The sequence below is a fragment of the Vanellus vanellus genome, assembly GCF_965231255.1.
Source record: "Vanellus vanellus genome assembly, chromosome: 6".
Classification (NCBI taxonomy): domain Eukaryota; kingdom Metazoa; phylum Chordata; class Aves; order Charadriiformes; family Charadriidae; genus Vanellus; species Vanellus vanellus.
Window position 1 is genome coordinate 54,481,975 of NC_138911.1, and position 14,505 is coordinate 54,496,479.

General features: G+C 36.6%; 1 protein-coding gene across 1 annotated transcript in view; it reads left to right on the plus strand.

Annotated features, from left to right (window-relative positions):
- The window catches only part of LRRC9 (leucine rich repeat containing 9), a gene marked incomplete at both ends in the record, with an annotated part of 68,641 nt that overhangs the window by 11,467 nt on the left and 42,669 nt on the right, over window positions 1–14,505 (plus strand). Inside the window, 1 exon segment of the mRNA XM_082485757.1 lies at window positions 10,089–10,226. Coding sequence (XP_082341883.1) covers window positions 10,089–10,226 — 138 coding nt within the window.

The window sequence follows — 14,505 nt, forward strand, 5'->3', positions numbered from 1 at the left end:
AAATCACACTATTTCGACCCACGAGTTTTGCAATTTCCTGCCGATTTTTCCCACGGCTGTGGGAGTCGAGCGAGCGGCTGCCTGGTTCTTTGTTGCTGGCTGAGGCCAAACCACGACACATGGCTCAGCATGTTTTGAAGGGGGATGTGGGATTAGGTGGTTTTATGTTTGCTTGGGAGTTTGAGGGATGTGGTATTTTGACCCAGAAACAGCATAGCCTCAAGAAACATTCAGAGGTGGGCAGAGATGATCTTGTGGACTGGGCCACTTAGAGTTTTTTAGCTAAATTTTCCCCCCATAGCTGAGCTTCTATTCCATTCCAACACAGCATGAAACAGATTTGTTCACCCTTTGCTATTCTTCACAAAAATTTGGAAACACAAAATGACCCTCACTCTTATAGCTTTACCTGAAATTATTTGAGGTAAGAATCTGTACCAGACTACCTGCTTGCTGCACTTTTTTTTGGCCCATGGGGAAGTCAGATTGGCACAGCTAATGATTTTAGGAGCTCTTTTCATATTACCTGGAGAGAACAAAATTTTTCAGGAAGCTCCCCAATGCACTCTGTATCATGTTGGTAGGATATCCTCCGGGTTGTATGAACTGTCTTCATCGTATTAGCTTCTAGTATGGATTAGTCAGATCAGCTCCGTTCATATGTATTAAAGCCCATTCCAGTTGGTGGTAGGCAATTTATGCATCTTCCCCAAGAAGCAGCTATCAGCCCAGTACTGTTCTTAAATTGAAACCTTATGGTGTGATTCTCATTTTGGCAGAGGAGTCCAGCAATAATTAATCAAATCCTCACACTAACCTGCTGCCACTCAAACTACAGCGTTGTAAATCACCAGAAATTACATCCTTATGAAAAAATACATTTCAAGAAGAAAATAACATCAACAGTTTTGTAGTATTTGTATGGTGTTCTGGATCTGCTGTCAACATATATTGTACTTTTCTCTTTCATCTCATGCTGTTGCAACCTTCCTGCTAAGGATCTTCAGCAAAGACAAGACTTGTGGTTCCAGAGGCAAATAAATAGATTTTTTTAAATATTTTTTTTTATGTAATACAGGACATGGAGACTACTCTTACTGATTATAAAGAGGCAGGAAAAAATGTCTCGCAAGTGATCTCATGATTACTGTGAACATCAGTGTTATGGAATTTGTGTTAATTATAGTCTGTTATACTTAGTAAATATTGTGCAATGTATAAACTTTATATGGTCAGAATGTTTATTCTTGTCTTTTGCCTGCTTTTGAAACAGCATAATGAAAACCTGGAGTCTTTCCTTATTTCTTCTTTTTGTAGTTTCTTAATAAGAAAAGATGGAATCTCTCTTACATATGCAACTCTGAATAGCCAGTTAAAGAAAAGCAGCTGCTACAAATGCTGGAGGATGGTTTCCAAGGTCTGAAAATACATACAGTATGCTGCATTGTGGATAGAAGAATGTTGTTGTTTAGTAAAGGATAGCATGGAAGAGAGGAGGCAGAAAAGTGCTGCGCTCTTTTTCTTCCTCCTTTCATCATTTTTCTATTCATCTTTCTTCTGTTCTCTTCCTCTATCCTCATTATATTTCTTCATGTTACCTCTGCTTCGTTCTTCACGTCTTTATGCCATCTGTGGCAAAGGCATGATCAGTGCTTTCCAGTTTTTCTCATCATCTTTTTTCCTGTCCTTGCCCTTTCTCTTCTTGTTGCAAATTGCCTTTTCTTACTCACCGCTTCTCATCAGTGCTCCCACTAGAGTTTGTGGGGACTAATGCAGTACTAGTTTAGAAGTCTTCACAGTAACAGCTGCAGCATCTGTATTTGCTGCCTGTGGAACAGATTGGCTCGGTGGTTTCTTCAGCCATTTGTTTTATAATTCTGATTTGTATTTGTTTGAACACAATATTATTTTGCTATTATTTTGTTCTTCCTACCAGTGCTCGCACAAAGCGTAACATGGGTTTTCAGTTCTTTCAGTCTCAGTTGTAGTAATATAGCATCCCAGGTCATGGTTTGCAAGCCTCATCCTAACTCTAAATCACTGCCTCCTTTGTCCTTAATCCTAAATTTAATCCTAGTCCATTTACCTCTGGTATGTCCAGATACCTGTCCCTAAATGTAGGGTCCCTCTAGCATGGATCCTAGTTGTCAGGCCACTCATAACCCTAGAAATTGTCGGTCCTGTCCCAATGACCCCTTCCATCTCCAGACTATAAAATAGCCAGACAGACGGAATATATTATTTCATGCTGAGTAAGAAATTATGAATAGAAGAAGTATTTTCACAGACTCACAGAATGGTTGAGGCTGGAAGAGGCCTCTGGAGGTCACCTTGCCCAACCTACCTGATCAAGAAGGGTAACTTACAGCAGGCTGCGCAGGACCATGAATGTCTCCAAGGATGGAGACATATCAAGTTAGGAAATTTTCATTCTGACTTATGAAAGATAAGAATAGCAAGTAGGAAAATTAATTCAGAGCAACTCTTCTCTAGTCCCCATTGCTCTCCTTTTATTCTTTCCAAGCTTTTGCACACCTGCCTTTCTGTTTTTGCTCTGGGAAGACTTCAGATTTTTGGGTGGCAAGATTGTATCTTCAAATACAGTATCTATTGTCCGGTTTTGCTTTATTATTATTTATATCATGCTAGTTTGCAGAGGCCCCACTGAGATTCCTTTTTGTGTTAAATGATATATAAGCATATGGGAAGGGGGTCTCTGTCCCTCAGAGCTAGCAATCTGATTTTCTTGTCTGTATCTCTCATTCTGTTAGAATAATGACACCATAAACTATTTTCTTATTCATTATTCTTTGTTTTCCCTGCCTGCCATCCCTTATGATAATTCATGGCTAAATTTTCAGGCTGCTTAAATTTGTGTACATTTGTTTACATGGTCTAAGTCAAATAAAGATACTTGGCACTTGCTTTAATCTTTGCAGCAGTCTGACAGAAAGAAAAGCTTTTTGTCTCTGTAACAGTCTAAACATATGTGAATGTCCCAGAACAGAGTTTCTGAAACAATAAGTAAGCTAAGGCAGAAGGCAAACCCAGCAGTGATCTGAGAAGTTGTTCAAGCATGATAATTCAAAGTTTGGAAAGATGTAAAATATTTGCTGATGGATTGTTTTAATTGCTGTTACAGAAGGGATATTTTGTAAATACTGTAGATGGCCATGAGATGGCGTATGCAGCCTTGAAAGGAGGTCTGAAACTTTGCTGAAGTCTGTCCCAGTAGTATTCTGCGTATTAAGAAGCCCCACAAAGGGCTTGGGCTGCTGGGAGTAATTCCCAGACAGGAGTTTGAAGCATCTATGAGAAATGTTCTCATGTGAGAATTAATTAGATGAGTGAGGAAAGGCACAAATACATTGGGTCAATCTGGGTCTAGGACCGGACATGAGAGGGAAAAATGCCAGTAATTCTGTGTGACTGTCTTTGCAGTGGCTTAGGAATCATCACATTTCAATCAAATTTGAAAAAGGCATAGAAGAGGGTAATTAAGTATTTATGATTTTTGTAGAAATCTGGCTTAACCTAAATAGAGATACTTTTCTTCCCTCTCCTCCTCCCCACAAAGAAAAGAGACATTTCTCAGCTTTTCTAGGGTTTGCTTAGCATCAGCCAACAAGGCAGTCAGCATGGATTTCTGGCAAGTTTGTCAGTGTATATAAAGCTTGAGACTAGCCACTGCACATACTACCTTCTGCTTGGCATTGGTGTCATAGGGAGCTTGAGGAAGCTGGGTTTACTGCAATATGGAAGAAAGAGGTTGGAAAACACAAGTCCAAAGGATACCTGGCCTCACAGGTTCCACTCTTTATGAAATCAATTGTATTTCTGATTTCACTGGCTTTAAAATTAGCTGGCTTCAAATGTTAGATTTCACAGTGCAATCTTTTTTGCCAAAGTGTATTTGTTTCATAGAAAACATAAAACCAGAATCATAATATATATAAAAAGTACATAATTTTATTAATATATATTATATACATATTAGAGCATTCATTTGCCAGCCCAAGATCTAGCCTGCTTGTTATTACATTAAGCACTACTGTTGAATAATCCTGTCTGCACCCCAGGCTAGAATTAGAGGTATTCGGTGTCATTTCTCCTCACTTAGGGAAAGTGAAAATTGCAAAAGTTTTCCTTGGCCACCGTGCTCCAGCAAGGTGCAATGAATCCCATCTATCGAGTCAGCTGCCCAGAAGCTAATTCAGTATTCAGGTCATAGAAATGCCTAGAAAGTGATGTATCTACTTCTGGCAATGGTATGTATTTGTAGGCACTTGTTAGCATACAGTTATGGTTAAATTAATATTTGTATTCTAAACTTATCTTTGACTTTGGTTTGTGTCAAGAGGTTTCATTCATCGTGTCAAGAGGCTTCATTCATCAGAACATAGTCTCTGCTCAGCTGAAGTGCATTTTTTCAAAGACAAAACAAGCAAGGAAGATTCATCTTTTAATAAATATTTGTGCTTATTTTGTTCACAGAATGTGAGCTGTGCCATGCTGCTGTTTAGCTATTAGTCCACACTAGAAGTAGCTTACTTCATGCAGTTTCATACCCACTCTTCATACAGTGGGATTGGGTGAGTCTTGCAAAGGGCAATACTTATATACCACAAAGGAAATCTTCACCCTTAAATACCACAGCCTTTATCTTTAAGCAAAATAATAACGAATACTGCTGAGAAATACACTGTTATAGGTAACCAGATTAAATCTCTATATCATATGTATCCTCTGAGTGACAGATTCTGCCTTACCCTATTTTTTTTGCAAGAGAAAAGAGTGGGAATTGAGTAATAATTTTACCTGGTCACTCTGATATACCCTTCAAACTTTCAGATGCTAACAGGGGGCAATATCTGTCCCTTTATAAAGGAACTGGGATTGTTTCTGGTTTCTAAGAAACCAGAAACAAAATTAAAGCTAATTTGGAAGCTAATCACACTATGATACGATGGAGTAGTTTTGAACAGCGCAACAATGAAAGCACTGCAAGAGAGCTGTCCATGCTCTGAGGATCTAAGCTAGGCTATGGCAGGCCGTGATCTTCATGCTGGAATCTGACAGTTGCTTATTCTACATAGGGTATTAGATAGTCAAGTTAAACTCCTTTATTAGCCTGTGTGAGTCTGTATGGCAAAGAACGACAGAAAGGAATAAAACTGATGCATCTTCATGGAAGGAGATACCTTTGACTTATTAACATTCTGAAATTGACACCAAACTTAGATAAAAACCAATAGTATATTTACCTTGTTTCCTCCACTTTAGAATGTGGGCTTCTTTGGAGAGACATTGTGACTGCAGCCATTGGCATTTCCAGTAGTTTGTGTTTGACCATTAACTGGTCCTGCCAGAATACATTGCTGAGTTTGAGTACGTTACACTGGTATGAACTTTGTTTTTCCTGCTGATATTAGAAGGCAAGCTTTGGATTTCACAGATCAAGAGGAAAAAAAAACAAGTAGGTAAAATTAAATTCTGCTCTACTAATGTGACCTAAGAAGCCCAGGTTTAAGGTTGATTCTCTTCTGTCCTTTCTGTCAGAACCAAATAAAACTTCTGTGGAAGTCAGTGAGAAACTTTCCAGTCATTGTAGTGAGATTTGGAAGAGGCTTTTATTTTGTACTTGTAAAAAGCATAGCAAAGAAAGCAAAGATCCTGTAAGTTTCAACAGATTAAGTGAAATGCAGCATAAAACTGTCCTCTCTCACCAAGAACTACTTTCTCTGAGGTACCATGCAAAGTAAAACTTACAGTATTGACTGAGCAAAGGATCTTTTTTTCATGGGGTCTTGCAGGAGCAAATGATCTTTAGTTGTTTGATTTAAATTGTGACATGTGCAGTTTTGAAAAAAAAGAAAATCTATTTTATTCTCAACTGGTATTCTGAACAAGTTTTTCCTTGACTCCTTCTATTCATTTTTACAAGCATATGATGCTGCTGTGCCACTCATCTAACTTCATAACTTGTTGCCAGGGTAGAAGGGCTCATTCCAGACTCTGAGTTACTCTGTCTGTTAGAAAAAAAGAGAGTATGGGGAAGTGGGGTGTTCTGCTCTGGGGAAAGGAAGGAGAGAGTCAAATTCACTGATGACTCAGGTCTGCCTGGTCCCATGGTCCAGTATTAGGCTGCTCTACTGTGATTCTTGGACTTTGGGAATTTCAGCACATAGGTGTACTTCTTTGGATTCTAGCCAGAGTTCTCTATGGTACACAACAACCCATACAAGCAAAAATATTATGCAATGCTTTGATTATGAGGCAATTAAACCCAGTTTCTAGCAGATCCGTGCTATAGAAGGATGATTTCCTGACTTGATTGCTATTAATTTCCTGACTCATTTTCTTTCTCTCATTTTATGCTCAGTTTTTAATTTATTAAAATTTATTAAAAATTGGAACATTTGCAAATTTCAAATGCCTTTTATTTTTCTGTTTTCTACATGCAATATAATTGTGGAAGAGGGAAAGAGAAGCAAAGAAAGATTTATTTTGTCTTATTATTTGCAACACGATGATGAAGGTTTGAACATGGAACAGACAGTAAAGGTCAGACCTCAGATTGCTTGCTTAAATGAAAAACCCCAGTCTTTTCAGTGGCTAAGGCAAATATTTAGTCAGATACAGCTGAGGTATTGCTGTCAAATTTTCAGTAAAATGTATGTATTATGTAATTATTACTTTGTTATTCAGCTGGGCCCATGACCTTAACCAAACACAAAAGTTAAAAACTAATGTTTCCATTTGGGCTTGATTCTGATGATGCTTACATTTACTTAACATCACTAGAACTTGTGTTCCTCTGCCTGTCAGTTATTATGCAATACGTGAATTACAATTAATCCTAATTAGATTTCCTATTGTGTAAAGGACATGTAATTTCAATGCGAAACCTTTTAAGAAGAATGCATCTAAGAGTAGGACACAACCTAAATTATCAGTCTTTCCTTTGAATTTAATGAAATACATGACTTCATGCCATTATGCCAGTTGTTCTTGAAAAGATTTTTTTTGTCAGATTAAACGTCACGAGAACATATCATGGGGAAAAAACCACATCAAACTGTAGCAGGCTACAGGTTTTAGCTTCATAAATACGTATTGTTATAATAGCTGCACAGAAAAATGCTTCTTCAGGTGGACATTTATATGCATAATTCTGACATTGCGTTCATGCATAACTGTTGTGTGGCACCTTCAGTAGCTGCCTTTTCTGATGAAGTAGCCCTGCTAAATACCTGATACAAAAAACTGTGAAATAGTTTCTGAACTGTTCCATTTTTAACTCTAGTTTGTGAATGGTGTTATTTGTTATACTTGATGGTTATGTTTTCAATCCCCTTTTCTTTTACAGTTTCAATTAAACTTTTTCTTTTCTGAAGCTTATTTAGAGGCAACTGTAAGAAAGAGGAGAATAACAATTTGCTTCTTTTACCAGAGTGCCATCTTTCCAGTGATCTGTGTTTGCAGTGAGATACTACCAATTCTCTTCTGACTTTGCCTTTTCCTGAGGATCTGCTGCCAGTCCGCTTGACTCCACTCTTCCCATACTGCTCTCTCATAATGGAAGAGTTTTTAGTTCCTTAGTGTTGGCAGCGTCTGTTCCCTTCTCTTGTGAACTGATTGACTGTCTGACGCCCCATCTTACCCAGGTCACCTTTATTTCAGGGAGAAATTGGAGAAGAAATAGTCTTCAGATAAGTGAAAGAGTCATCATAGCCTTTGTTGTCTTTTCACTATTTCATGTTGGTTTGGATTCATATTTTATATTTTTTTATGGTTTACCAGTAGGATAGTATTTGTATTTGCACTCCATCAGTTGAAGCTTTTTCATTTTAAAGGCAGCATGCTGCAGGACATGTCTAGACTTAAAAACACTTCAAAGCTTATCATCAGCTTTAATGAATTTACTTCCTTAAATAATGTTTATGACCTGGTGAGAAATTAAGCTCTAATTCTTTTTTTTAAAGGAACATTTAATAGCATAAATATTCTTGCATAGTGAGGTGTGCCCAGAAGACAGGATTGTGCCAGGACACACACAGGGGAACAGAATGGGGGACTAAGCTAGGATCATGAATACTGTGAGATATTATTAGCAGCCCACAGTTTTGATGTCTTTTGATGTTGTCTCCAATTTGAATCACAATATTACAGTGGTATCACTTTATCACCCACCCCTTTAAAATGGTCATTTCCTTTTAACAAAACTAACATGTCTGAGACACACTAGGTCTCCTTCAACAGACCCAGTCCTAGGCACCGGATCCAATTAAGTCTATTTAAAGATTAAATGCGTCTGATTACTTTAACAAAAGTTTCTTTTGCAACACTATTGGCCATACAACTATTTTCAAACCTGCAAAGTCTGGCAGCCCAGCTGGGAATATTTTGATGTGAGCCCTAACTATGCAATCACTTTTGAAGGCATTAGGGGCTTAAGCAAACTGCAGTTCTTCAGAGTCCAGAGAAGATATAAACATCTTACATAAAGACACTCCCAACATACTCAATCTTGACATCACACACAACCCATGGCATAAGATACATATCAGCACTTGAAATTCCTGGGAAAGCATTCTAACCATGACCACAGTTATTAGGGCTTAAAATCTGGTCCTGCACCTTATTTATTCTAAGGGCCTTGCAATGTGAGAAGCCTTATGATCATGTTATGGCATCTTTGTTCTCACAGGGCCTTCACTTCTTTTTGTAGTCACAGCTTAACCAAGTGAATAAGCTCTGTGGCATTTTTGCTCAGAGATATCTCTGAGGCATAATTCCTTTCTTTTTTGACTCCCTTAACAATTAAATTTATTGGTGGCCTGTGCCAGATATCAAAAACCAAGCCCTGGCTTCAATTTTGCTATCTCAGCTGCACTGAATAAGAGGTGGGAGCAGAGAGAGTTCCTAGCCTTGGGGCTGTGCGTATACACTGTTAGTCTGTCTGTTACTGCATGTATCTGTCTGCAGCAGCACAGCTGTGTTGGCAGGAGCTTTGGCAAGAAAGGCAATACTCGGCCCTTTTACTGACTCTCATTCATTCCTATTGCCCAACCAGCTTCTGGAACAAATATTTCTCTCTATTCTTTATTCCCTTTGAATCAGTACATCTTAAAATTATTTGAAGTGCTCAGTCAGAATCAGCAGAATTAAACCTTACAAATTTGGGACATTGAAAGTCTCTTTAAAAATCTTTTTTAATGAACATTTAACACTAAATTTAGTATTTTGTACAAGTCAAAGTCAGGCAAACAGAGTATTATTTGAATAGAATACCTCTCAAATAATTTGAACAACAAACTAACACAGGAAACAGAACTCCATTAGGGCACCCAAGAAGCATCCAAAAAGATGCTGCCTTGTCTATTTGGCCTGTCAGTTAAGTTTCAGTGAATCTTTTCAATACATGCTAAAATATAAAAAGAAATAATAAGAGCTACCAGTTCTGGTCTCTGGTTCTTTGTTGTTATTACTTATGTTTTTATTAGATTAAACTTTTAACTTTGCTGTGTTCTTTGCCATCAGCTCTGTGTGTCAAAATGGTAACCCTTGAGTATTACACATCGCTAAACCTGTGCCTCTCCGGAGTTCCTTAAGCATCTAACCATAATGTCTAGGTAGTTCAGTTCAGAGCAAAGCAGAAAATCCTTATTGCTCTCAGAAGATGTTATACCATCTAGCTCATAAATTATGATCACAACACAGTCACAGTGAAACTATGTCTGCTCACATGCTGAATAAGATCATGTTTTCGGAAAAAAAAAAAAAAAAAAGAAGGAGAAATATCTCCACAAAAAAACAGACTATAGTTAATACAGAGCATTTTAATGAGCTCTATGTTCACTGTTTTATGTACTGAAAACTAATGTATGTGCAAGATCTATAGGAGTCTTGAAACTATTAAACTTATTAGAACTATGAATTATTATGTCTATTAATATATCACCTTCCCCTTCCAAGAATAGCAGGATTTTTATGCCATTTTTACTGTATACTAAGCTGTGAAGTATGTATACTGTATCTAATTATATAATATAATTAACACAGTGTTTTCTTTTATTTTCCCTTAGGTGTCTCTGTTAGAATATTCTAGGACTGCTGAAGAAAAAACTCCCCTTCTCAGTGTATTTCCTTGCACTCAAATTCTGTCTCAAATTTGCAAGAACAAGGTAGATTTGCAGATGCATCATAATAACTGTTATTCAGTGGTAGGGCTGATGCTGTTTAATGTATTTAGGTTAACATTTAGATTAATTTCTGTAAAAGTTTTCTTTTGTTGACTTAGATGGGTTTTGGTTAAAAAATACTTTTGAACATATTCAGGTCTAACCAATGGTTACCTTGTCTCTGAGCTTTGAGAATGGCCATTTCCAGATGCCTTACAGGAGGTCCAGGATACCCTGAAGACAGCATTTAAGTTACTTATTTTGCAGTGCAACTGTCTTTTTAGCATTAATAGATTTTTAAGACCAAGGGGTATTAATAAGATTCTCTAGATTGACTATGTATAAAGCAGGCAAGAAATCATTACATGGCAATTTCTACATCCATTTCATACTATTTCTTTGAGCTACAGCAGATTTTACAGTAAACCATTCAGATTATTAATCTCACCTAACTTCGTTTATCTACAGTGTAGGTAACCACACTTGAACTAATCACCCCAAAGTCCTCTTATAGACAGTGTAGAAACAAAAATAGTTTAGGGACATTAGTCACCTAACAGTTAGAGGGTTACTATAGGTTGAAGTGAATCGCATCCTACCGGAGAGCCCAAACAGCCACCACAGATGGAGATTATCTCTGTTGCTGATACTGTTTTGCTGGTATGAAACCCAATCTTATTGTTTGTTTAAAGATTTCAAGTAACGGTGAATCTACCAGATCTGTCTTACCTCTCTATTATGCCTATCTTATTTCTATAAAAAATTTGGCTACTATCAAATTTAATCGACTGGGTCTCATTTTGTCTCTTTCTGGTGTTCTAAAGGAGCAGAACCAAATGTTCTAAAGGACCAAAAGTCTTTTCCTTCTTTAGTCAAAATCACCCCACTTCATCTTATCTTAAACAAACTAAGTTAGGTTGAGCTTCTTAAGTGTCTCATTATAAAGCATTTTTTTTTTATTTCTCATAACATTATTCTAGTTCCTTTCTGAGCATTTTCATTATGTCCAAATGGGTTTTATATATGGCCTCCTACAAATCTATACACAAACTTCCAGCACTGGACTGATAATAACATACACAGAAATATTCCACTTGCCTAATCCTATTCACTAGTCCAATGATTAAATAATAACTGACATGCGTGTACTTGTGGCAACAGTACAAACTCATGTTAATCTGGTTTTCTATCATAAGTTCTAGTTCTTTTCAAGGTTCTTGAGATACTGTCTTGCATTGTGTGACTGTGAATCTCTCTGTTCCTAGCTGCATAATTTACAAATTCTTCTATGCAGAAATGTGCTTTATAAATAGGGCCACCATATTAGTCATTATAAAACTCTTGTTTAGAGCTGACCTTACTAACATCTTTATGCCATCTCCTAATTTACCAGGAAGGGACTCCCATTCTTTTTTGCTAGATCATTGAGAATTTCGAGCAGAACATCAATAAAAATATGCTGTAAAGCGATGATATACTTTCTCTAGTTAGATTTTGAGATCCACCCGCTAATCAGTTCTTGTCTGTTTAACAAGAGTTACCTTCTCTTTTGGATATCTTTTTTTTTTTTATTACATTCTCAGGCAGAAGCTATTAATGTTACCAATACATTTAAATTTTCATCAAAAGCAATTTAATATTCATTTTTGTTTCCTATGCATCATACTGGCATCTATTTGTAAGGCTGTTACCTTGTAATTATTTACTGTGTTGCATATCAGACTTTCTGTGATACCTAAGGATGATATCAAGCTAACTGACCTGTTCTGGTCATCCTGTTTACCCTCAATACTATTGTAACTTCAGTTTGTTCATAACCTTCTAAAACTTTCCAAGGATACTATCATTTGCATGAAATTAATTGAGGAGTGGCTCAGAAAGTTCTTCAACTTCAATTAATATCCTTGATTGAAAAATACCTGCTTTAAAAATGTTAACATGAGTAGTTACAGTTTTAGATTCTTTTTAGTTCTTAATGAAATACAAAGTATTTATTTATCCACATAAATTATGAGCGCCTCATCATGGTTCTTTCAAAAGGCAGAGAAAAATATGCATTGAAACTACCTTTCTCTTCTATATTCTGATTGATTATTTTAAAATCCTTAGATAGGATCAAGCGTTGTTTGAATTTCATTAGGTCCTGATTATTATCTCTAACTATATTAGCCATCAACTTTTCACTGACATTTTTAGCTTTCATTTTCAGTAATCTGTGTTTCTAATAACTGTTTTATTCTCACTGCTATCGTTTTTCCTATTTTTCATTCACTTCTGCAGTAGTGGAACAAAAGGGCTATGACCTGATCCAGTAGGGCTCATGAATATTTGCTTTAGTCTGTAAACTTAAAAGGGTGAAGATTTTTTAACTGTGAATGAAAAAGTGTGTAATGATGAAATGTTTAATGTGTAAACTTCTGCATCTTTAAACCTCTCCTAACTAGCCTGCACATTTTTTAGCTTAAGTTTTTGTGTCACTCATTTTGCTCATGACTGCTTTCAGCGTATGAAAATTGCCAAGGCTATATAAAGGATGTGCTTATAAGATACGCTTGCCCGTTTTTTTAAATTGCCTCCTAAGGCAAGAAAAAGTCCTTAAGCTGCTTGCTTCATTTAAAGATTCCAGGAATTCCAAATGCTCTGGAAGTATTTCAAAGGAGAGTGTCAGTGAAGCTTCAATAATATTGAGAAATTTTTTAGAGCAAGGACACTGGTGGCAAGAATATTGACAGAACCAGACTGATTCAGGAAATTGCAGCCAGTTCCTTTGCATTCTCTCCCTGATCAGTAGAGATTGGCCCTTAGAATTTTTCATTGGAAAATTCAGTAGCTATGCTTAGCTTATTTATTCTGCCAATTTTGAACCCAGCTTCTGATGTCACAAAATTATAATGTTGAAACATTAGTTCTCCTAGTAAATTCTATAAACATAAATTCTCTAATGCATATAGCAACACAGTTTTCTAATACTGACCCTTCAAATATATCCTGCCCTAAAATATAGAGGCTTAGGCATATTTCATGTCTAAAGCCAAATGAGCTTTGCCAGTTCCATATTGAACTCTCTTAACTAATCTATTTTGTGTGATCAGGCAGGATTAAAATTTCAGAGAGTTCTACTAAATACCAATAGGAAAAACAGATTGCAAGAAGAGAGCTAGTAGGTCTAATTTCAAACCAACAGACATTGAGAATAACCCTGTGAACATTATCTCTCACCTTGAAAGACTACCTAAAATTACAAACTAATTAAGCAGTCACTTGATGAGCAGCAGGACTGAAGGAAATTTGTTCACCTTAAGAAAGAACCTTGTCTTTGGGTTATCTAGTGCCTAATCAGGTATGAGCTCTCAGAGTTTCTCAGATCATTCAGAACAGGTGTCTCCTGGATCCTCTAGTATCTGGCATTGTAGCTGAGCCAGTATTGTAGCCTTTCCGACATTGGGATCATCAGTTTATAAGTCTAATTCAGCTGCTTGTTTCCATGGAATTTGTAGGAATTCAAGTAGTGCTTGTCTGACAGATAGGGCCGAAATTCGACAGTAGGTTTAAAAATTAGCGGTCTGGCTAGCAGATGGATAGCATGATTACATTAACCTTGTTTCCGTAGGCAACTGAGCTAACAAAAAGCCACAAGAGTCAGTAGAGGAAGATCCAAGGTCATCCTAACCTGTTCTGATCCATCAGCTGGAATTATGTTAATCTACCCAGTATGAAAGGTTAACAGCTCCTTTGTCAGTTCAATTTGTTATTAGAATATAGAATAGCTAGAGGAAAACACATTTCTGCTGATAAGCATAGCGTTTCATTCTGTGTGCATTGGGGAATTCATGTTTAGAAAAATTGCAAGGAAAATTAATGCTTTGGCATATGTCATATAAGTTTTGTGATATCAGAGAGAAGGGATTCATAAAGGTAAAGGGTAAGATAAATACTTTGAAAAATAAAATAATATAGCAAAGAATGTTCTTTAGTCATCACCAAAGCCAGTCTAATGGCACTTAATATTTAAGTGATTATTTGTCTTAGATACAATCTCAATACTGTGATATTGGATATTTGGGGCCACTACAATACAATTTGAATTTTTTGGTTGGGACTCTATGATCTTTTCTTTTCTTTTCTTTTCTTTTCTTTTCTTTTCTTTTCTTTTCTTTTCTTTTCTTTTCTTTTCTTTTCTTTTCTTTCCTTTTCTTTTCTTTGTTGTGCAATGATTGGCTAACATGCTGTAGTATTATCGGAAAGGGGGAGTCGTAGTCATACAAACAGGTTGTCAGCTGGATTATTGACAGCTTTGTCTTTACAGGAATCATAGAATCAT